Raw genomic sequence first — 25,285 nt, 5'->3', positions numbered from 1 at the left:
TTAAAAAAAAAAAAAAAAAAAAAAGAACAGACTAGCATGTACACAGTGAGTCAGTATGGCCTTGGAACCTGGGAGGGGAGTCATCATCAAAGGAGTACCAGCATTGGCATCCCAGGAGGAGGGGCATATAATCTTTATTTTTAACATGGACATTCTTTACTTCTGGTCAATGTGTCCTTTTCTCTAATAATTAAAGCAGATGTACAGTGTATATTTGATAGGCCACAAACAGGCTATTTTAGTTAGCATAAAATTCAAGTTAACGTGTGTATAAGCCAGAATGACTTCCCTATATCTAAATATGTGAATATTTCTTTCATCAGTTCCAACAAAAAAGGTACTTTGTACTGTATGTGCAACTTTTCTGTAAGTTTGAGATTAAAAAAAAGTTGTGTATATAAAAAATAAAGCATCGGACTTCCCTGGTGGCGCAGTGGTTAAGAATCCGCCTGCCAATGCAGGGGACACATGTTCAAGCCCTGGTCCGGGAAGATCCCACATGCCGCGAGCAACTAAGCCCGAGAGCCACAACTACTGAAGCCCGCATGTCTAGAGCCTGTGCTCTGCAACAAGAGAAGCCACCGCAATGAGAAGCCTGCACACCGCAACGAAGAGTAGCCCCCGCTCGCCACAACTACAGAAAGCCCGAACGCAGCAACGAAGACCCACCACAGCCAAAAATAAATAAATTAATAAATTAAAAAAAAATAAAGCATCTAGCATTGTGCATGGCCAGAGAAAGAGAGTGAAAGAAGCCAGAAGAGCATTACAATAGATGCAGAAAAAAGCATTTCATAATATTCAATACTTTAACTTGTAGCAAGCTAGAAATAAGAGGAAACTTCCTAATTTTAATAAAGTAAAAGTATTAAAAAGCTAAAGTATGCACAAATTTAATGATAAAACCTAGAAGCATCCCAGTAATATAAAAAACAAGACAAGGCTCACTAAAATGCTTTTAATCACCATTATAACACAATGTTCTAGAAAAATGCAGTAAAATAAGAAAAAGAAATTAAGAGGCCCAAAAATTTAAAGGAAAAAAAGTTGTCTTTATTTAAAGATGAGGATCGTCCAAATAAAATATCCAGGTGAATCTGACTTTTAGATTTGAGAGTTTGGCAAGATTGTTGGATGAGATAAAAAATAAATAAAAATTGACAGTGTTTGTGTATACCAATAATAGTTCACTTTAAAACTGTATTAACAAGGACTTCCCTGGTGGCACAGTGGTTGGGAGTCCGCCTGCCAATGCGGGGGACACGGGTTCGAGCCCTGGTCCGGGAGGATCCCACATGCCACAGAGCAACTAAGCCTATGCGCCACAGCTACTGAGCCTGCGCTCTGGAGCCCAAGAGCCACAACTGCTGAGCCCGTGTGCCACAACTACTGAAGCCCGTGCGCCTAGAGCCGCAACTAGAGAAAGTCCACATGCAGCAACGAAGACCCAACGCAGCCAAAAATAAATTTTTTAAAAAAAGATCTAAAAGAATGTATTAACAAAACAAACAAAAAAAACAAACCCAGGAACAGACCTAACCCAAAGTTCTAGACCTCTATAGAAAAAAAAAATTGTTGGACATTTTTGAAATTCATCAAAGACGACCTGGGCGTCCCTGGTGGCGCAGTGGTTGAGAGTCCGCCTGCCGATGCATGGGACACGGGTTTGTGCCCCAGTCCGGGAGGAGCCCACATGCTGCGGAGCGGCTGGGCCTGTGAGCCATGGCCGCTAAGCCTGCGCGTCCAGAGCCTGTGCTCCGCAGTGGGAGAGGCCACAACAGTGAGAGGCCCGCGTACCGCAAAAAAAAAAAAAAAAAAGCCAGGGTTTATCATAAAATCATAGTAATTAAGGGTGTTGTACCAGCTCATTAGTCACTGATAATCTGCCTGTTTAGATGGCCTGTTTGAACTCTCATGCTTTGGAGACCTAACTATTCTTCCAAAAGATAGCACTGAGAGTACCATGTTACACTCTGTGTGATCTCTGCTAATGGCACTTCGGAATTGTATTAGTTAAGTCATTTTAGACATAACATCACTGTGCATCCAACTGTCAGGTATTGAGTTATCAGCAATTTGAAGAAATAAATTTTGAGGAGGTATCGGAGGAAGGAATACGTTTCATAAAACATTACAATGAAGCTCATGACTGACTTTTGAATAGTAGGAGTTTTAAGTATGCTGTTAAAAATCTGTAAGGGACAGTTAAGAAAATTATCAGATTGTAAGAGAAACGTGTGAGCTCGCCAAACAAGGATTTCAGTGTAGATTCTGTCTTTATCAAATGAAGTTAAAGGAACAAGTTATAGTTAAAGTTTGAATGGAAGAGCCTGCCATTGTTGTTCCACATCTGGTTGTTGCCGTTCACATTCCTTTACTGAGCCTACATCTTCATAAGCTTTTTGGCAGGTATACATCGAACACTTCTGTTTCATGGTCAAGACAGGATCAGAGGCCATGGATACTGACAATTGATTTGTCTCTTTTCTTCTTTTTCCATGACTGTATCTACTGCCTCATCTTGATTTACAAGCAAAACCTAGAAAACCTACAAAAATAAGTGTTTTGTGGTTTATCTAGGAATAATACAGAAAATATTGCTTGTTATTTTTGGTGAAGAAAATCAATTTTGTTTGGTTTATTTCAACCTAAATAAAATGCGAGTTTTGTATAAAAGAAAAAAAAAAGAGTGTTGTACCAGCTCAGGAATACACAAGTGACCAATGGAAGAGAATGGAGAGCCAGAAAGAGATCTGTGCACATATGACAATACTGTTAGAGCAATGGATTAGCATGAGGGTTTGAAACTAGATAGCTGGGTGAGAGTCCCAGCTCAGTCACTTACAGCCCTGTGACCTTGGGCAAGTGATTTAATTTCTCTGTGCCTCAGCTTTTCCACCTTTAGATTGGGCATAATTATAATACCTACCTCTTAGGGTAGTTGTGAGGATTAACAGTCAATCCTGTTAATCTCCCAGAGCTCCTAGGTTAAGCTCCCAGAACATTACCTTACACAGTGAACACCAAATAATAACAGTTATCATTATTATCACTACAGATCAGTGAGGAAAGGATAGATTTTTCAATCATAGTGCTGGGGAAGGTGGTTAATCGCATTAAAAAAAAAACTAAAAGTAGGTCCGTACTTTACACTATAATCCAAATAAATTCCAGTTGGATCAAGAAGCTAAATGAGAAAAGCAAAATTTTTAAACTTCTTGGAATAAAGACAGAACCTTAGTTTGGAAAAGAATTTCTTAGGGGAAAAATCCTACAAATTATAAAGGAAAATAATGATGAACGTTAATTACATCACAAGCTTCTGTATGACAGAAAGCACCATAAATAAAATTAAGAGCAAACATATATAATAAAGCATTAGAATTTATTTATATGTGAATAAATACATATAAGCAAAACTAAGATCTCAAAGATAAAGTGTAGTCTATGAACACAAGTCACAGAATCGAAAAAAGAACCACACAGGAGCACAGCAAACGAGGTGCAAGCTCACTAAGTAATCTAGGAACTGCAAATGCAAATAACAACGAGAGACCTTCTCACACCCATCAGAGAGGAAAACATGAAAATCTCATAGTATCATGACAGACACCAAACCACAGATCCAGGGAGGCACTGTAAAGAGAATGAAACGAAAAGCCACAGATTAGGAGAAAATATTGGTAAAATATATCTGATAAAGGACTTGTATCCAAGATATAGAGAGCTCCTAAAAGTTAATTATAAGACAACCCAATAAACCCAATTAAACAATAACAACCCAATTAAAAATTGGACAAAAGATCTGGACAGACAACACCAAAGAAGATATACAAATGGCAAATAAGTATATGAAAAGATGCTCAACACCACATGTCATATGTCATCAGGGAATTACAAATTAAAATATGAACATCATATATACACTAACATGTATAAAATAGATAACTAATAAGAACCTGCTGTATAAAAATAAATAAATTAAAATTAAAAAAAATACAAACATGAACTCTCATTCATTGCACGTGGGAATATAAAATGGTACAGCCACAGTAGAGGACAGTTCAGCAATTTCTTTCAAAATTAAACATACTTTTACCATACCAAAAAATAAAATAAATCTCATAGAATCAAGTGTTGACAAGGAAGAAGAGAAGCAAACTCCGAAATAGTGGAAGTCAAACTTGGTACGATCCCTTTGGAGAGCAATCTGGCACATTTAGTGAGGTGCAAAATGTTCCCTTCCTGTGTCCAGCAGTTCTAAGTGCCCTAGACCAGAGAAATTCTCCCGTGAATTAGGAGACCTATACAAGGATATTTATGACAGCTGGTCAGTCACATAAAAAACTGGAAAACCATAAATGCTCATTCACAGAATACTTTAATGGTGATTATAGTCATAAAATGGAATACTATAACATTTAAAATTAAAGATTAGAACTACATTTATCAACATGGATATACATCAATAATCTACAGAATCTGATAGAAATTCTATAAAGTCCAAGAACATGTAAAACAATATATTTGTTTATAAATACTTAAACATGGTGGGAGCATAACATTAAAAACACAAGATAATAAGAAACACCGAAATTGTGATGGCAATTACCTCTGGGGAGGGGTGGAGAGAAGGGAACAGAGAGAAGAGAGAGTCCTTAACTATCTATGTTTTTTTTTTCTTAAAAAAAAAAATCAAGCTGAGGCAAATATCATATACTATCATGATTTTATAAATCTGGGTGAAGTGTCTATGGGTATCTGTTATATTTGAAATAATTAAAATATCTTTAAAGGAACTTCATCATAATTCTTTGTGTGTTTGATCAGTTATAAATAAAACTGAAAGTAATCATAAGGTGTTAGATCTGAAACTTTAAAAAGGGAAAAATATGCTCCCCAAATCCCCACTTAAAAGCCCTGGTGGCGTAGTGGCTGAGAGTCTGCCTGCCGATGCAGGGGACACGGGTTCGAGCCCTGGTCTGGGAGGATCCCACATGCTGCAGAGCAACTGGGCCCGTGAGCCACAACTACTGAGCCTGCGCATCTGGAGCCTGTGCTCCACAACAAGAGAGGCTGCAATAGTGAGGAGCCCACGCACCGCGATGAAGAGTGGCCCCCGCTCGCCGCAACTAGAGAAAACCCTCGCACAGAAACGAAGACCCAACACAGCCAAAAAATAAAGAAGCTTTCATTAAAAAAAAAAAAAAAAAAAAAAAAAGCCCAAACCATGGGCAGCCAACGTGTTATTCTTTGTTGTATCCAGAGTACATTTATCTATTTTGGTATGTCCTTCCCTAAAAGGACTCATGTGTTTTCAAGTAACTTACCAAACAGTTTTCATGAGCAGCTATATTCTCTGACTGTGCAAAGTACAGGACACTACACTCGAGGTCTTTGGGGCAAAGTGCGCATATCCTTTTTTGCAACCTTTCTGCAACCTGAAAGACACCTATAAAGTAACATCCCTGATGAGAAATGGAAAAGTGGAATTTCTTGGTGTCTGCAACTCCTCCACCCATCTTAAAGTAGAGGGCAGGGAACTTGTTTTATGAGAGAGTCTCAACTCCCAGGGAGAAAAAAAATTGGGACCCAAGTAGAAAAGCAACTTTGTATTTTCTTAATGGCTTAATGAAAGAAAAGAAAAAAATGTTTCATTTAAAATGTCTAAACATGAGGAAAACCTTTACTTAAGAAACATAAGCAGGAATTTAAATACAAAGCTCTCAAAGCATTGCCTTGCCGATAGTAAGCTCTCAATAATGATTACTGACATTATAAATCAACAAGAAAACAATGGTGTATTCAAGAAATAATGCTCTGATTAACTACCTGTAAAAAATAATTTAGATCCCCATATCATACTATATTCAAAAATAAATTTGGGAAAATAAATAAATTTGGGGTGAATTAAAGAAGTAAATGAGCAATATACTTTAAATGTGCTGTAATCTAGCATTATAATAAATTAGGAGAGAAAGATACATGAAGGCAGGAGTTTTTTTTCTTTAAGAGCGGAATAAAGAAAGGAAAGAAGCTTAAGAGAGCTAGGAAGAACAGGGAAGAGACAGGGAAAAAAGCCAGCTGTTCCCAATATCCACTGGGTACATGGGTGAGAGGCAATCTTCTCTAACCTATTAGTTTGCTATTAATTTGGCCACAAGCATCCATTTAACATTTCTTTGCCTTTTCCAATGCTCATCCTGTTATTCATTTAGTGTTCTGTGGCAGAAAGCACTTTCAATTTTACCTTCAAATTTTAGTTTTGAAACAAAAATTCATTTAACCATTTAATGGCGAAAGGTTTAAATTTAAATGAGGTTAACCGCTTAAGCACTTCCTAAAAGTCCTTTTTGTTACTTAGAAGTGTAAGGTCTCTTGGTGTCTCTCTTAAATTACATCTTGCATCTCACAATGTCAGAAGACCTCACTTTGGAGCTAGCACTTCTTTCACATTCAGATGAGTTTCTTCCTTAATTAACGTCTGTCTCCTGGATTTGGGTCCTGCTTATTAGTAGGGCTACAAATTAGTAGTCCTCCTGCTCCACATCAACCAAGAAAAAGGGGGGAGACTGAGACAAAACTCCTCAGATGAAATGAAATGGGCGAACTGCTGCTTTTCATTCATCTCAAACCACCACCGAGTTGGGAGCACCTCTGTACGAGAGTCACGGCGCTGAGAGCTCTAGACCAGCGCTGTCCGCAGAAACAAAATGTGAGCCACAGGTACAGATGAAGAATTTCTAGGAGCCTCATTTAAAACAGTCAAAGGAAATGGGTGAAGTTAATACGCTTTATTCAACTAAACATATCCAAAATACTACCCTCTCAACATTTAATTAAGGAAGCAATTAATTCATTCTTTTGTACTGAGTCTTTGAAGCCCAGTGTATTTTTTGCTCCAGTTGAGCACCTCTCAACTGGACGAGCTACATTTTCAATGCTCAAGAGCCATATATGGAGAGTGGCTACTGTATGGAAGGACACAGCAGAGCATATTAAAAAAACATGAGACAGAACTGTTGCCTGCAAGAAGCTTACAAAATAAACAAGGAGACCAAATAGTATTCTGGAAAATAACAATACGTGGCACAAGTAACTGCTGAGTAGGAAATACAATATACGCTATGGACAGAGGAGGAAGTGCTCCTTGTGGGATGGAGTGCTGTCAAGGACACTTCCTTGAGCTGGTACAACCTTGAGATGGAGAGGAAGCGGGGTCGGGGCGGGCGGGACGTTGCAGACAGAAGCAGAGATATATAAGAGACCAAGAGGTCTGACTGGGAGACAGAAAACCAGCCAGGCTGAAGAGGAGAGTTCATGCAAAGGAAGCTGGAAAAGAATTTGAGAAACAGATGGTGAAAGGCTGCCAGGAAGGATTTTTTGAGCAGGGGGATAACATGATGAAAGAGTTGTTTTAAGCTCCATTTCAACATGGAGAGAAATACGGTGCACCTGGATAGGAAGGCTGGACATTATAATGCTGTCAACTCTATCTCAGATAAGTGCGGACAAAAAAATGTTGCCCGACAACAAGCCATCAGCCACTGCAGCAAACCCCGCCCCCCCCCAACAATGGTGTGTCCTGAGGGGAATTCAGGATTGAGAAAAAAACAGGATACTGACCCTAGACAGTTACCACACATTTCTAAGGAATAATTTCAACGAGCCCAGACTTGAAATCTTGCATCTTCCCATACTTAGAAAAGCACTAAAATCATTAACTTAAGATGTCTGTTTTTTGTTATTAGCAGTAATTGTTCGATGTTTGACTACATGTTTGTTTTCAGCAAAAACTCCTATATATCCTGGCTCATTCCTTACCTCTTCGGAGCAGTTCCTCAGAGCTGAGAGGCTGCTTGCTTCCTGGGCTTGAGTCCCCGGGAAGTCCACTGAATAAAACATAATTTTCAATGTTTAGGTTATGCATTGTTTTTCAGTCGACAGTAGCCTGTGTAACCCAGAGTTTTGCGGAGGATGAGAAATGCTGGTCACCTGGCCCTTCCAAGGAGATATTGACACCCTTAACTGGAGCTGGAGAGAGGGACCCTCATTTTCTCGGCCACACCCAGCTTGAGTGGATCTTCCATCACACAAAGCTGCGGTGAGGGAGAAGGAGTAGGTCATGAATCAAATGTTCTTAGCAAGATTTAAGAGATTTTCTTATTGCCTTCAGTAAGCTCCCCAAATAAAACATCTTGCAATTTTTAGGTTGTGTTTTTCTTCAGTCAACACAAGTTTTAGATTTAATGCCATTTCAACTTAAATCCCAAGAAGGTTATTTTAAAGAACTTGAAAAAAAATATTATTTGGAAGAGCAAATGAGCAAGGGCAGTAAAGAACACTTTCAAAAAAAAAATGAGAGGGTGTCTACCTGATTTAAAAACATACTATAAAGGTACAGCTGGGACAGAAGGTTAGACGACCATGTCAAAAGAAAGAACACAAAGTGCAGAGGGAAGTGGATCATAATCTCTAATTATGAATTTAAGTTACCATAAGGTGGCATTTGCATTTCTTCTCTGGCACTGATGTCCTTAGCCCATTTTTCTATTGGTTTATTCACTACTTCCTTACTGATTTATAAGAGCTTGTGGTGTATCCAGGATACTCTGTTAGTCAAATATGTGACCTTTTAACTTTGTTTATAATGTTCTCTGATATACAGAATGTTTAAAGGTTTTGTTTGATGAAATTATATCAATCCTTTATCATTTCTCACTCTTGGGTAGGGGGAACATAACTTAGAAGACACCTCTTCCTTTCCTCTAGAATTTTATTTCTTACATTAGAATATTAACGTGGAATTTATTTTATTGTAAAGTATGAGATGGAGATCTAACTTATTTTCATAATGGCTAGCCACTGATTTAAAATCTTTTTTCATATATTTAATTATTACATATATTTAGATTTGTTCTACATACTTCTATTTGTTCCACTGATCTGTCACTTCCCCCACCAGTACAACACTTTACAATTTTCAATGTTTTAGAATATATTTTAATATTTGACCACACAAAGCCTCCATCCTAGGATGAAAATGGGAAAAAAATATCCCCAAATTTTATTCACCTTGGACCCAAAATCTACTTCGATTAAATACTGTGTTCTTATTTAAAAGAACACTCAAACTGGACATTAAAATTTGTAAAGCATAGGCTAAATTTCAGGCAGTTAAATTACTAGTGCTAAAATTCCCTAATAAAAAAATATGATAATGTTTGATAGGCTATGCAGCACTCCTTGTGTAAGAGCTAGGTATTTTTGCCTTGTCACCCTTTCCCATGCAGAGCTGCACCTGCAGACCGGTGTACTGCATCGGGCTGAGCTATCAGGCCGCTGATACCTGAGTGTGGTCCCCTGTGCTTGCTCTGGGGACTGCCTGTCTGAGCTACACTCCCAAGTCTGCAGGGTCTTGGCACTTGGGAACACAGAGGTGGTGGCAACATTGCTGTCCTCTGATCTGGAGTTTCCAGTGCTGATGGACAGAAACGCAAGGTGGACACACAGGCTCCACCTAAGAGTTTTTTCCTGCTAAAACACCCCCTCATCACAATTTCCTAAAAGAGCTTGGCTATTTTAACTTGTTTATTCTTCTAGACTGGGGGATCACAGAACTCTCTGTAGTTGGGAGAGTAACATTATATAGGCTTTTACACAGACAGGCATCCCTCACATCTGATCGTTTGCTACACATTATCTGAAACTCATGGACCAAATACATTTGGATAACTTGATATTCCTCACTATCTGAACTCAGGAACTGTATAGATTCAGACAGTGAGGGACAGGTGTATCATGGGGGCTGGGAAGAGTCCATTGGTCTCCATCAGTAGTTGAGACCAAGAACAATGAAGATATGTAGGTCTCCCCAAGGTCTTTCTACTGGGTCTAGCAGGCCTAAGGACTCACAGAGACTGACTCAACGAGAATTCTCAAAAATGAAACTGGTAACCAGGAAAGGTTCTATAGAATGAAGCCGAAGAAAAATTATAAGCCAAGAATACATGAACTACGACTAACTCAAACCAACAGTGGCAGTCTTGCCAGCAATCTCCAGGCTCAGCTACACCTGGGAAGGGATTGTTAAGGCCACAGCCTCTGCAGGGGTGTCTTCCCAATGCTTCTCTTCCAAGAGACGGTCTTAAAGCTCACCAGACAAGGGCAATCCACCCAGAGGATTGAATCTGGGGTAGTCGGATAGGATGGCCAAGGAACATGTTCCATGACTAAAGAAATGAGTGAAACTGATAGAAAGATTCACTAACCCTATACTTCCATTTACAATCCCCTTCCAATAGGGTATGGTCTATGTTCTGGACTGGCAACCAATTTATGGTGCTGGCTTGGAAATTCCTTCCTCTTTTCTCCTTTGATCAATAGTTTTCATTGCAGTTTACTATTTTAGTTCTGCCACGGTATATGAGATGTGTAGACATTATTACTGAGTCCAGTGACTGCATACCTGAACTGACCAAAACAGAAGGGGAGTAGATATTACCTAGAGGCTTGGTAATGGACTTGGAAAATGAATGGCTTTATCACATTGTCTCTGGATGGTGTGACTGGACATAACTTTCAGAGAAGTTTGGCAGGATGTATATTTGGGATAGCCAGAAGCCATTACTGGGGACAGCTTCAGAATGTGAAAAGAGGAATAAGGATGTCTGTGTTATAAGGGAGGGGTGGCAGGCAGCCAGGGAATAGGATGTTCAGTGGACTTCCTTAGGGTATCCATTTGACTCACAATCATACACAGGGATAAGCCCCAGCAGGTATGTTTATACTATGTGACTCTCTTTCCCTAGGCACAGCTGACAGTCCCAGAGGACCAACCTGCCCATCTCCCACATATACAGAATTCAGAATAGAAGATTTTAGTTCAGATTGGGCTGGTTTCTTGAAGATGTAAAAACTGAGAAGCTGTGAGGGTAGCCATCTTCTATCCCATTATCAGGAAAACTGGACCAAAGAAAGAGAACAAAGCAGATATTCTGAGTGCTGTCAAAGTTTATGACGGCTTCTCAGGCCCTATTTCCTGGCTCTTTCTGATAAATGTTATAGCATCCATGTTCCTGGGGTCTGTGAGTGTGGTCTCCCTGCTTTCCAGTAACAAACATCCCTTTTGCTTAAATGACATCAAGTTGATTTTGTACTATTTGTAGCCAACAAGTCCTAATTAACACCGGAAGTACCATGACCTGATCTGTGTGTAGGCACGTGTGTACGTATGTGCGTGCACACATGTGCACTTGAGAGTGAGTTTTGGCAGCAGCGTGGACAGTGGACTGCCCTGCCTTCACTGTCTTCTACCTGGTTCATTCTGATAATCTCATTTCCCTCCTTCCGCTTTCCCTGTCATGACACCACTTCATTCTTCACGTTGCTGCCAGAGTGATCTATCTAAAATGTACATTTGCCCATGTTTCTCTCCTACTAAAAACCCTTCTCTATCACCTAAAGATCAGAAGCCAAGCTCTTTAGTGCTACATACAACCCCATTCATTACTTCAACATATACTTAATGAGAACATATACTTAAGAGTTTTAGGCACTAGAAATAAAGCAGGGAGTAAGATGTGAATTTCAACTCTCATGGAACTTACATTTTAGTAGTACAGAGACATCAAACAAGTATTATTTCAGGATGTGGTAAGTGCTATGAAGAAAAACAGAGCAGGGGAAGGAGGTAGAGATTAATGAGGGTAGGGGAGGGCTCTTCTAAACAGGATGGGCAGGCAAGGTTGTGGAGGGTACATTTGAGCAGATATTTGAATATGGTGGGGGCTTAGAGGACTCACAGTGCAGTGAGGGGTAGCAGTCACCAAGATGGGTAGGGGCTGGATCAGATGAGGACATGGGGTACACTGTAGCCACAGTAAGATTATTCTGAAAGTAATGAGAGACTATTGGAGGGCTTTAAATAGGAGAATCACACTTACTTTTTGTTTTTTAAAGATCATTTTGGCTACTGTGCAGGCTTGTCTGTATGAGAGGCTAGAGTGGAAGCCAGGGGACCAATAGTCCAGGCCTGAGATGATGGTGGCTTGGATGGCAGTGATGGAAGCGGTGAGAAGAGGCCAGGCTTGAGATATATTCTGAAGAGAGAACTGACTGGTCTGACTAATGCATTAGTTGGGAGGTAAGGAGGAAAGAGAGGCACCAAGAGTGGCACTGGGGTTTTGGTCTGAGCAACCAGGTGAATGGAATGGGGAAGGCTGGTAGTGGCTGAGCAGGTTTGGAGTGTGTGGGTGTGTGCAGGCAAACAGGAGTCTTCTTTGGGACATATTCAGTTTGAGATCGTTCCTGGCATTAATGAAGTTGGTTATACAAGTCTGGAGTTTGGGGAAAAGGTCAGGATGTAACCTCACCTCCAGTAACTCCTCATCTTGCGTTCTGTATACACACTAGCTGAATGAAATAGTCAACTGCTTGGCTTGTGGTTGCCACATCTGATGTTTTATGGCTGGTGCCTTTTTTTGAGTCTTCACCTCTTTCTGGACCACCTTTTCAAGCTTTGTATGTCTGGGTGACTCTCTCTCTTTAAAACTAATATAGGATGTTCCTTGAACACCAGGCTGAGTTGGAGGAGCCCCTCATTTGTGACTCTGTGGTTCTTAGCAGGTCACACAGGAGTTGCCTATTAGACTCTCTAGGGCAGGGCCTGCCTAACTCGTCTCTGCATTCCCGGCACCTGGTGCTGAGCCTGCACAGGGTAAGCGCTCTACATCTGTTGAAACGCAGGGAAGGAACCCAGCCAGAAGGCTGTTGCCTCACTTAAAGGGGAGGGCCACAGACTTGAACTACTCATGGAAAGGAGGGGATGGTTCCAAAACGTTACATTCTCTGTGGAAACTTCTCAAACTGCTTCCTGAGACCTAGCTGACCACTTCTCTTCAAGAGGGGTCCCCCTCCAGCCTTCCTCCCCAGAGCACTTCTCCGACTGCATTGTTTTAGGGGCGGGTGAAACCGCGCTGGGAGAGTAAACTCCCAGGCATTTCCTTCGGTTTTCCTTGCTGGCTGTATTCCTAGCGTTGTAGGACTGTAGCAATGGGCTGTCCCATTAGCAGTGGGTGAGGTAAACGGTAAACGGTAAACGGTAAACGGAAGGCAAACCCTCTCCTTACGAGAGGCCCTGGGGAGCGGTCTGGGCGCAGGGCCGCCGGCGGTGGACGCCCAGAGACCGAGGGGCTGCTGGGCCAAGACCTCAGCGCTGTCTCGGGAGGCGGGTTCGCGGGCCCCAAGGCGGCGGCGGCCGAGGGGCTGCTGAGCCAAGACCTCAGCGCTGTCTCGGGAGGCGGGTTCGCGGGCCCCAAGGCGGCGGCGGCCGAGGGGCTGCTGAGCCAAGACCTCAGCGCTGTCTCGGGAGGCGGGTTCGCGGGCCACCAGGCGGCGGCGACCAGGGAGCTGCCCTGGGCCCCGACTGCCCCTGCCGCCCCCCGCCCCCCCGAGCAGTACTCACCGGTTGGGTGGGGGACCACGTCCCGCCCAGCCCGGGCCTCGGACCAGCTGGCGCCGCAGCTCGACTCGGGCTCGGGAGGTCCCGCCGGCTCCATGTCTGCGCACTGCGCCCGCGCAGCCGGAAGTCCGTTTTGGCGAAATCATGATTGATCTCCCCTACCCGGGGGGAAAAGTCCCGAGCAGGAAGAGACCCGTCGGCTTTGCAGATGCAGTTCTCAAAGAGAAACTCGCAACTTCTCCAGATCTGAGTCTGAATTTGAATTGCTTTTTAAAAAAAAAAAATCATGCCAGGAGCTCCCCACCCTGCGCCCACTTAAGTGATAGTCGGAGTAAAGGTGGCCGAAGCCCCTGGACTCAGCTGGAGAAATGATTGTTCTTCTGAGGGTTTATCCATTATTTTCTAAAAACTGTATCACACCAAGTCTGGCCTAAACAGGTCTATCATAAACGGACGCAGAATTAACTGACAGTAATTCCAGTTGCAGTCGCAAGCCTTTATTTAGCACCCATTGGGTACACAGCACCATACAAGACAAGGTTTTTGGTGCATGGAATACACATGTAGAGAACACAAACGCATATAATTAAATTACAGTTAAAAAATAAGTTGCTCTGTAAAAGAAGCATGTAATAGCTGGTGGTTTGCTGAGGAACTAATCAAAGGAAAACTCCTGGAGGTCTTGCTTTTTGAGCAGATTTTAAAGAGAGGAAAGGAGGCAAACTGGGGACAGAAAAGAGAATATTAAAAAGGATAACTTGGATAGTCTTGACAAACACAAATGGATTACAGAAGCAAGAGTGTGGAGATGCAAAACGGGAGAAAAGAGCACGCTCTGGCAGCAAAGTTTTTTTTCTTTCAAGCAGTAAGATGGAAGAGTAATCCTTGCCAGGCCAGAAAGAAAGTCCTAAAGAGACTGGATAAGAAACTGAAGAGCTCAGCTAGGTCAGGTGAAGCAGTTGAAGAGCCCCTTACCCCGCTCTCAGTTTATAATCTCAGCTTTTCAGTGTTCCACTCTTAAGAATGAGCAGACTTAACACACATATATGGAATCTAAAAAAAAAATGATTCTGAAGAACCTAGGGGCAGGACAGGAATAAAGATGCTGTCCTCTATGCAGACATAGAGAATGGACTTGAGGACACAGGGAGGGGAAGGGTAAGCTGGGGCGAAGTGAGAGTAGCATGAACATACATACACTACCAAATGTAAAACAGATAGCTAGTGGGAAGCAGCCGCATAGCACAGGGAGAGATCAGCTCGGTGCTTTGCGTCCAACCTAGAGTGGTGGGATAGGGAGGGTGGGAGGGAGACACAAGAGGGAGGAGATATGGGGATGTATGTATATGTATAGCTGATTCACTTTGTTATACAGCAGAAATTAACACACCATTGTAAAGCAATTATACTCCAATAAAGATGTTTAAAAAAATCCCTTATTTAAAATTTTTTTTCCATTTTAAAAAAATTATACCCCAAAAAAAATGTTTAAAAAAAACCCTTATTTAAAAAAAAAAAAAAAAGAATGAGCCGACTGCCAAGATCTAACTAACTAACTGAGGAAAGCCTAAAACATGAAAGACAAAGACCAAAGGACACATACAGGGAAAACACAGAAACAAACCTTGCAGGTCACAGAATATTCAGGAAAAAGAAAATATAGATACGAATGCCTGTATGTATGTTATACTATATAAATAGTATTTTCAAAGAGATAAGATACTGCAACCATGAACCAAAAATAGGATATTGAAGAAAAAAAAAACATTCAGAGAAGAGAGCTCTAGAAATTTAAAATGAGACCAAAAGAAAAAACCTAACCAGAACACAACAAAACCCAATCCCCACCCCGCAAAAACCCCCCAAACGAAAACCCAACACAATAGACAAATTGTAAGATTAAGTTGAGGAAATCTCCCAGAAAGTAGAGCAAGAAGACAAAGCTGGAAATTAAGAGAAAAGATAAGAAAATGAGAGAACCAATCCTGGAGGTCTAATGTCTAGATAAATAGGAAGAGACAACAGATAACAGAACTATTTCATTAAAGAAATATAGTTCAAGAAAATTTCTCTGAAGAACAAAGTTTTCAGATTGAAAGATCCCTCCCACCAAGCACCTGGTATGAGGTATGAAAACTAACTCTTACTGGGAACAGAACATTGGGACAAGGAGAATGCTATAAGCTTGAAAAAACTGGCCACGTATACAAAAGATAAAGAACGGCTTTATCTGACTTCCAACAGTCACCCTGAAGGCCAGAGGTGAGGACATTTTCAGACTTCAAAGCAGCAACACTTGAATGTAGCAGATGTGTTCAAAATTGGGTATGGAAGCTACTCACGAACTGAGTACCCATACCCTGCCAAAATAGCAATCAAGTGTAAGGGTAAAATAACATGTTCAAACATACAAGGGCTCAAAATATTCACCTCTCATTTTTCCCTTTCAAAAGCTACTGGAGGATGTGCTTCACCAATACGTGGGAGTAAATCCAGGAAAGGGGAAATAATGGGATTTAACTGGAAACAGACCTGACATAAGGAAGACAAAGGGAATCTCTAGGATGCTGATGGAAGATGACAGCTGTGAACCAGTACAGAATGAAGCAGATCAAGATGTTGATTTCTGCACAAAAACATTTTCCATACTTATCAAGTGTCTTCACTTTATTTTAGTGCATTGCCTAAAATCCCTGCATCTTTACTGTGAATAAATGGACTTCTCAACTTTCCTCATCTGTCTACAGGCTGTTTGGGTTATAATTTTTTGCTCCCTTTCCTAGCTCTTTGGTTTCCCACTCTCTAAACCAATTTCAAGTTAAATTTTTATTTAGTTCAATATTTTAAAGAAATTAATCGGATCCAAACTTAGAAGTGATTTTTGTTTGAAAGGTAACCAAACTAAACCCAGAATCAAGATCAAAAAAAAAAAAAAAAAAAAAAAAAAAAAAGAAAAAAAACCAGAACTACTTTTAATTACTCCTTTTTGAGCTAGTATTCCCATCCTGGTTCCTAGTGGGAAGTTCCTGGCAGCCAAATGTATATCTTTGTTATAGATAAAATCAGTTTTAACTTTTGGAGATTCTCATCTTCTTTCCACTAGACAATCATGGTTAGGTAACCTAGAGCAAAGTAACTTTCTCTAGGAAAATAATTTGCACATCATGCCTAGGAGAGTCCAAGGGTCTGTTTCAGACTTTGCAGTTCAGTAGAATTGTTTTGTTAAGTGAAATTCTTGCCCAGCACAATCTCTTCTGGCTTAAATAAGCCATGTCTGACTATTTTCTAAGTTTCCTTTTCATAAGGCTCTATCTAGAACAAAAATATTCTAATTCCTCCAAGTTTCTACTCCCTCCTTTCCTGTCCATGTTTATGTGGAAGGACTGAAGAGAATCTGTGGAAAAGAAATTGAATCACAAAGAGTGTGCCAAAACCTTCCCCACAGGAGAGCTTCTACCCCTTCTCATTCAAACGGACTGATGGGACACTTTCACGGAGCCAGATACAGCTTCTCCAACTAGCACTAAAATACTTGGAAGTAACATGCATGAAGTGAATTTCGACAGATTCTTCAGGCTCTGTTGCCCACCTTATGGTTCACAATGGTAAATTATTTGCCAGGAATTAAACATAAATAAATTTTGTAGGTAAAGATGTGAGCTTTGGCCCTTTGGGGCCATGAAAGTCAAAGATAATTCCAAAAGCAATAAGAAGTGCTGAAATCAATTGTGACATTTGTCTTTCTTAATATATAATTTACAAATAAGTTACAAATTATATAGCAGTATTTCATATAAAATATACACTTCCATCCTACTCATGTACAGTTGAACAGCAGTAAGAATAAAGAGATACCCTATGCATATGAAAATGTCCTTATTTTGTTCCTAGTATTTCTAAGTAATGCAAATGGACCCCCCAACAAGGGTAAACTGAGAGGAATTCTCTTGATGGATCATAACCTAAATTAATTCCACTGACCACTGGGGTTTCTTTTGCATGACTCTAATTTCAGCTTGATAAGCTAATTTCATGAACAGGCACTAGCTACAGATTTATAATATTTTTTTCCTACACTTATTAACCCCACATTGGCAGAATATTTCTTTTTCAGGCATAGTCCCAGCTTCATAACCATAATCCCATGTTAGTTCTGTTCTTGCTTTCACATACCTAGAAAGTAGAAATTTTAAAAATAATCATAAATTACCCTGAATAACTACCAAATGAACCAAATTTGATTATATCAATTTTCATATTAACATCATTAACCATCCTCAAAAATATGGTTTTCTCTCTCTCTCCAACAACAACCAATTAGGAATGCTCTTTTATTAAGAATAATCATTGAAGTTTTATTTCAAATCTACTAAAATCATAAGTAAGAAGAAACTTGTCAATATCTACAAGGAAGGAAGTGTGTTTTGCAAACAGTGGAACCCAGTAATGTGATGAGGCATGTGGTGTGGTAGTTGGGGGCAGTTTGGACTCAAAGATGTAGCATTCTGCATCATTTATCCTCTGAACTGAACTGGCTGAGGCCTGCCATCCTTAGCCTTTTCAGGCATTAACTCTAAGAGGAAATAAGAATGAAAATTTCAGCTATTTAAAATTTTATTGACCACAAACACTTTGGGATAACTGAATATTCTAGGGTGCCAGATATGTGGGGCTATAGCATATATCTTCTCTTAATATTTTTCTACTGTTATTTTTAAAGTCACAATTTCAAAATGAAATCATATAAAAAAACTTTTCAAACCTGTTGGTGAAGAACGCCACCAATGGAAAATTTCTGTCATGTGTTTCTACAAAAACATTCTGTACCAAAAGATTTGGGCAACAACTATGCTGTTAAAAAAAATAAACAAACACAGAGGTTAGACATAGCATCCAGTTTGATGCCTTATTCTTTGCAGCATTAGAATACCATTCTGTTTCCAACGCATCTAACTTATTTTTGTTTATATCTTTTTTTTCCTGACTAGTATATAGAATATCATAGCTCATTACAATTTTGTTGACGGTAGGAATCCATTCAGAAAAGCCCTGTTTTGACACTCTTACATCTTTCCAGTAGAAAGGCAAAATGGTGCAAACCCCTATAGAAGATAATCTGTCAGTATTTATCGTTATTATAGATGCATATCTTTTGATTCAGCAATCCAGTATCTGGAAATGTATCCGACAGATATATCTGCACATGTATCCATGTGTAAGATTATTCACTGAACATTGTTTTTAACAGTAGAAGTTTGGAAACAATCCAAATATCTATCTAAAGAGGATTGGTTACATGAACTTTAGGATATCCACACATTGGAATTCTATGCAGCTATTAATATAAACAAAAAGAACGAGGAGCTCTGTGTACTGATTAGAAGGATCTCCAGGGCACGTTGCTAATTAAAAAAAAACAAGGTGTAGGACGGTAAATATAATATGCTATCTTTTATGTAATGGGTAGGAATAAGAACATATATTTATATTTACTTGTATTTGCATAAAGAAACTATAAGAATACACAAAAAAGTAGTAAAAATGATTTTACTATAGAGGGTGGAGTGGGGGCCGGGTGAATGTGGGCACAGTACATTTTTTAAAAACAAAACAAAAAGTTTAATATGAAGAATGTATATGACCTGAGTTTTACAACACAGTCAAACAGACCCGTTGGAAACGGTACCTGTATACGTAACTGATTTCTCTGCTGAACATGACCTTCTCCTTTCTCCAAGGCTTCTAACATGATGATACTATTTCCTCCTATTACCACCATTCCAATATATTGTTCTGTTGCCCACTAGCTGCCACCTCTACACATTCATCTATCACCAGATTCATAAAGGGATCAAATCCCAGCAATTTTCCTCAGACATATTTGCCACCATTAAATTTCAATGATAACTTCCTGTCCACACAGTTTTTTCAATTTGGGCCTGGTAAGCTTTACTCATGGTGCCTACTTGGCAGGGTCAGAGCTACCTTGATACAGAATTCTGTTTGGCTGTATGTATGTACGTAGGTATTCTCTAAGACTTTTTATTTTATTTAAACTTTGAAATCTCGTGAATGTATTATCTAAGTAGAAAATTAAATTTAAAAAGAAAGAAAAGCCTGTTTTTTTCCTCCTATAAAGAAGGGATGGACCCAGCTGGTGAAACCAACCATATAGTTGTAGTGCAGCCACCATTCAACATAACCTACCAGAAAGGAAGCCACAACAGTCCTTTGCTAGAGATCATTCTTTTTTTTTTTTTTGGTACGTGGGCCTCTCACTGTTGTGGCCTCTCCCGTTGCGGAGCACAGGCTCCGGACGCGCAGGCTCAGCGGCCGTGGCTCACGGACCCAGCCGCTCTGCGGCATGTGGGATCTTCCCGGACCGGGGCATGAACCCGCGTCCCCTGCATCGGCAGGCAGACTCTCAACCACTGCGCCACCAGGGAAGCCCTAGAGATCATTCTTTAATGATCTTCTGGCTCTCCTGGCATGTTTAATAGCTCCTAGCATGTTTGGCAATAGTGTAGAAGTAGTGAAAGTGGAATAGGGAAAAGCAGTTGTAGGAAAGAGGAAGGGAGGAGAGGATTCTGTTCCCTGTTAACCAAGTATCCTCCTAACTAGGACAGAGAAAAAGAAAAAAGCCAAGTAAACAGATTTATCTAGCAAGGAGAAAAGCTCTTTGGTTCTAAAGATTTTCCGACTTAAGAGTATTTTCTCTTCTGATGGCACCTGAATTACATGTAAAATTATCACTGAGGACTTCCCCGGTGGCATAGTGCTTAAGAACCCACCTTCCAATGCAGAGGACACGGGTTCGAGCCCTGGTCCGGGAAGATTCCACGTGCCACGGAGCAACTAAGCCCGTGCGCCACAACTACTGAGCCTGTGCTCTAGAGCCCGTGAGCCACAACTACTGAAGCCCGCATGCCTAGAGCCCATGCTCCACAACAAGAGAAGCCACCACGAGAAAGCCCACACACCACAACAAAGAGTAGCCCCTGCTTGCCCCAACTAAAGAAAGCCTGTGCGCAGCAACGAAGACCCAACGTAGCCAAAAATAATTAATTAAATTAAAATAAAAATAATCTCTGAACGTCAACTTCAAACTACTCAAAAGTCATTTTAAAGAGGTGTTGAGGAAATTTCCTGGTGGTCCGGTGGTTAGGACTCCACTTTCACTGCTGAGAACCCAGGTTCGATCCCTGGTCGGGGAGCTAAGATCCCGCCAGCTGTGCGGCGTGGCCAGGAAAAAAAAAAAAAAAAAAAAAAAGGGTGTTGAGCTTCGCAAAGGGAATGCATAAAAGAATCATGGGCCATGCATGCTTCCCATTACTTTAAGGGAAAAAGCAAAGCTGCCCATCCCACTAATTCAACCCCAGAGAGGAAGAAGAGCTCGGATACAGATCAAAGAGAAAAATTAAGGCCATATCCAGGGGTCAGAGTACTAGAGTGGACCTTTCCAAAGATGTGTGGAGGGTATCAAAGTTCCCATCCTCCTTCCACGACTCCTCTTCACTCTCCTGGATAGGATAAGCAAGGACAAAGTGGAGCCCAGAGAGTAGGGGGCATACAGGTGGCTTCCACATGGTCCAGTTGGCCAAAGAGAGTCTATATACACACTGGGACTAGAGGTTGAAGCAAATTTTTTTTCCTGTAGGATTCCTGGGACCATACATTCTTTGATAAACATGTATGACGGTAGGAGGCAGGATAGAATAGCAGTATGATGGGAAAGCTACAAGGTAACTCCACCCTACACAGTAGTTATGGCCAATAATACAAGTTATCCCTCTTATCATGAAGATGCCAGGAGTCTTAAGTCTTGAACCTTAAAATCAAGGAAATCATAAATATTTCTCTGTATAAACAAAAATAAATCTCATTACATATATCCTAAACATACACTGAAACAGAAAACGACTATGGTTTAGGAATAAAAAAGGAGTAAGACAGTAAAATGCAATATTCTGATAAATGTACTGGTTTTCTGTACTAAGCCACTAAACCACTCAAAACTTAGTGAGAGTAAGCAAAACATAAGTACTCACAACTGATTTTTTTGGATAGAGGCATTTCTGAATAAGACATACTGTATTATATAAGACACAAAAGAGAGCTTATTCTATGTGTCCCATTGTGATTTTTTTTTGAAGTAATGAATCTTGAAAACCTTTCAATAAACATATATGATTTTCTTACTATTTCTTATAGCTTTCTCAAGCAAATGTTTACTGTGTGCCAGGTACCTTTTAAGCACTTTATATATAATACATTTAATCTTCATAACATCCTAGACAGTTATTATTATCTCCATATTATAGGGGTGGGAAATACAGCATAGAGAGGTCAAGTAACATGCCCCAGGTCATGTGTGGAGGACTGGCATTTTTAAAAAATTTTTTTAATTGAAGTATATTTGGTTACGACTGACATTCTAATCTAGGTAGTCTGGCTTTGGAGTCTTTTAATCATATTTTCCTCATGAGTTTGTTAAGAAGCCTAGGAAAAAAAAAATGTGTTTAGACATAGGAACCTCAGCCCATATACTCACATTAAGGAAGCGGCCCACATTTCCTTCTTTTGTGGCATCCAATAAAAACACACTCCCTTTATTGAACTTCTTTAGAGAATCAGATGAAGCATTCTTGGTTTCACTTGGTAACTCTTTATCACAAAAGACCTGCTGGTTTTGACATGCTGGAGATTTTTCCTCTTGGGGCTTTTGTATTTGAATCTCATTCTGATCATCCAGTGTGACTGTTTGGTGACATCTGCCCCCTGGTGGAGTTTCTTCTCTACATTTAGTTATATCTATCACATCTGATTCAATCACAGGGTTGCCTTCAGAATCTTCAGCTTGGTTTGAGCTTGAGTCCTCTAATAAACATTGTGGAAGGAATTGTCAGGAAATATAATTGGCTGAGCAATAGTGCTGAGAGTAACAATACTAATTAAATGCAAGCTGTGCTAATTATTGCTAATCCTTACAATGTATTAAGGTAGACAGTACTCCAATTTTACAAATGAAAACTTCAAGCCTCTGAAGGCTTAAGGGATTCACCTAACTAGCAATAGTAATGAGAAGTGGGGTAAGAAACCCAGAAATATCTGACCCCAAAGCCTGCCTTCTTTCTACTACATAACAATGCCTTTTTATGAATCTGTATACATGTTGCTTCCTGTTACTATATTTAATCTCTACTCCTTAGAAACTGACTTACCTCTCTTCAACTTTGGAATCTGCATTTAAGTGTATTCTAAACAGCTGTAACAGAGAGGGTATTTAGGGAGCACTTTAGGCCTTTAATATACCAATGAAAGGCCTGAGGAGACCCTGATGGAGTCACCCTCTATAAGTCCCAATAGTAATAACTATTGCTATGGGTTTTGTATACATTAGTGTTTGGAGTTTTTACTAGATGATCATTCAATAATTACACTTTTACAAACAACAGTACTTTAGAAGAAGATGAACTACTTATTTTTCTTATCAAATAATGGAAATAATTTTTTGAAAATATTCAAAAGTATGAATGCATGTCAAATGGAATAAAATGATTTATTTTTAAAAAGTCATTTGTGTCACCTAATTCAGTGGCACAAAGAAATTATACTTCTCTAAAATTAATGTTTTTGATGTAATCATCACTGTTGCTGGCTGCTACTCCTACATGTACTCATATTTTAATCATGCGTTACTTGTGAGCCATAATAGTACATAACTAATTTTTGTGGTACCTGCTATATACATTGTAGTAGTCAATGGAAATGACAAAAGAACCAAAAGTAACAGTAGTCGTATGACTCACATGCATTAAATGGTGATATATCAGAATGTCATCCCAAAATATGCATCTCTGAGATAAGGACTATTTTGAGCTAAGGGCAATTGAGTAGCAATACAGGAAAAGCTCAGCCCTCCCCCCATGTGTCTAAAAGCAGGATATAAATTTACAAAGGTGTCCCTCCATCTATAATACTAGGAAGGACAAAAGTTAATTACCAGAGATAACTTTAGACCTTTGTCAGCTTGGAGACTGAACCAAAGCAATCTACATAGCATACTTGACTAACTAGCCTTTATCTACCATTGGTTTCACATATATCTGGGTTCCCACAATTTCCACCACGAGATATTCAAGGCCCTTTTCCTTTGTCTTGTTATTCCTCTAAAAATTTATTGTTCTTTAACTAAGATACTAGATAAGCCAGAGTTCTAAGCCACCTTTCTGAGTTACTCATCTCTGAGTACTCATGTGTTGTGTGTATAATATGCATACTAATAAACTTTTGTTTTTCTCTTGTCAATCTGTCTTTTGTCAGTCTAATTTACAGGGCTCTGGCTAGACAGCTTAAGATGGGTAAAAAGAGATTTTCCTCCTCTACAGGTGAAATTATTATAAGTGCCCTTTCTTGATAGACCTTTTCTGTCAAGGAGCTGCCTTGCCTCCCCCAGTCTCCATCCTTTAAGACCAGGTGGGGAGTTGGGGGTGCAGATGCAAGGAAGCCCAAAGGCAGAAGAGGCAATAGTTGGTCAGTTCTTCACAAAGGGTCATGTCTCAGCAATGCCTCTCCACTGAGGGATATATTGAAATGCAAATGAACAAAATCCAAGTTTGTCAGGTTGTAATATTAACCATGGCAGGTCCGGTAACACTGAAAGATAAGCACTCAGGGTAGCAATATTTACACTTTTTGCTAAGCATCCCCTGCAGCAGCACTGGCTGGAATACTGCAGGAGAATGATGTGTCTTTATTTTTAAGGAGCCTAAACGAAGGGTTAGGAAATAGCTGCATTGGACAATGCTTCCAAAGCCATAGATAGACTATGCAGACTTGGAGCTGACCACCCCTTTCTCCTGCCACGCATCAAGTCATGGTTGGCATCTAGACCAGGGGTCAGCAAACTTCTTCTGTAAGGGGCCAAACGGTAAATACTGTAAGCTTTGTGGGCCACATGGTCTCTGTTGTGACTATTCAGTCTGCTGCTATAGTGTGAAAGTAGACAGAGACGACATGTAAACGAGAGTGTGGCTCAGTTCCAATACAACTTTATTTAGGAACACTGAAATTATAATTTCCTATAATTTTCAAGTGTCACAAAGTATTACTTATCTTCCCATTTTTTCTCAGTTATTATTTAAAAGGTAAAAATTATCTTAGCTCATAGGCTATACATAAACAGGTAGTGGGCTGGATTTGGCCCACCAATTATAGTTTTGCCAACCTCTGATCTAAACAAGTAGAAACTCTTGTGATGAATGCCACATTTTTGTTATGGAGTCTGAGAAAATGAGCCACAAGTACTGAGCAAGAGAGACAAAACGGCAGAAGAGGCAAGCAATAAGACTGAAACAAAGCCTACCTCTCATTTCCTTGGCTTTAGAGTTCAGATGTACTTGAGTTGGTTTAAATCCACCATTATCTTCTGAGGTGACAGACTCTGAGGAAGTAAATCCCTTAAAAGAAAACAAGGAAGATGTCTTTACTTCCTAGGTCAGGAAAAAAAATTTAATTTAGCAGTAAGGCCTCTTTCATCAAGTGTCAATCTTCACAGGCTATAGCTACTAGATTAGTTTTGAAAGCCTCTCTGAAGTGATGGAGCCCTTATGGCTGTATTTCACTCCTAGGCACTTTAGTGAGCAACAGCTATGAAAATTATAAGGACTGTCAAGACACTCTTTAGGCATTATAAATTCAAAATAAAATTCAAATACACCTGTCTGTATCCCTCAATTCTGATGCCAGATTATAAATTTGGCTTCAACTATAAGATGTGCAAAGATTAAAAACACGCTTTGGCTAGTTACTTCAAAGAAAAGG

At 40.0% G+C, this 25,285-nt stretch overlaps 1 protein-coding gene and 1 pseudogene across 3 annotated transcripts in view; both read right to left on the bottom strand.

Moving 5' to 3' along the window:
* Positions 1-25,285, bottom strand: part of SETDB2 (SET domain bifurcated histone lysine methyltransferase 2) — an 82,664-nt gene that overhangs the window by 19,723 nt on the left and 37,656 nt on the right. Inside the window, exons 11-14 of one of the 3 annotated variants that reach the window (XM_024755320.1) lie at positions 24,828-24,921; positions 22,014-22,339; positions 18,225-18,313; positions 16,398-17,635 (exon numbers count right to left, since the gene is read on the bottom strand). In XM_024755320.1, the coding sequence (XP_024611088.1) occupies positions 17,518-17,635; positions 18,225-18,313; positions 22,014-22,339; positions 24,828-24,921 (627 nt within the window). In that variant the 3' untranslated portion in view covers positions 16,398-17,517. Of the gene's footprint in view, positions 1-5,330; positions 5,453-13,465; positions 13,574-16,397; positions 17,636-18,224; positions 18,314-22,013; positions 22,340-24,827; positions 24,922-25,285 lie in introns of those variants that run through there. The other 2 variants (XM_024755322.1, XM_024755321.1) reach the window with 2 other exon arrangements.
* LOC112406560 (small nuclear ribonucleoprotein G pseudogene) lies at positions 18,918-19,384 on the bottom strand (annotated as a pseudogene).

The sequence above is a fragment of the Neophocaena asiaeorientalis genome, unplaced genomic scaffold, assembly GCF_003031525.2.
Source record: "Neophocaena asiaeorientalis asiaeorientalis breed wild unplaced genomic scaffold, Neophocaena_asiaeorientalis_V1.1 scaffold59, whole genome shotgun sequence".
Classification (NCBI taxonomy): Eukaryota; Metazoa; Chordata; class Mammalia; order Artiodactyla; family Phocoenidae; genus Neophocaena; species Neophocaena asiaeorientalis.
This window is presented reverse-complemented; position numbering and strand designations above follow the sequence as displayed.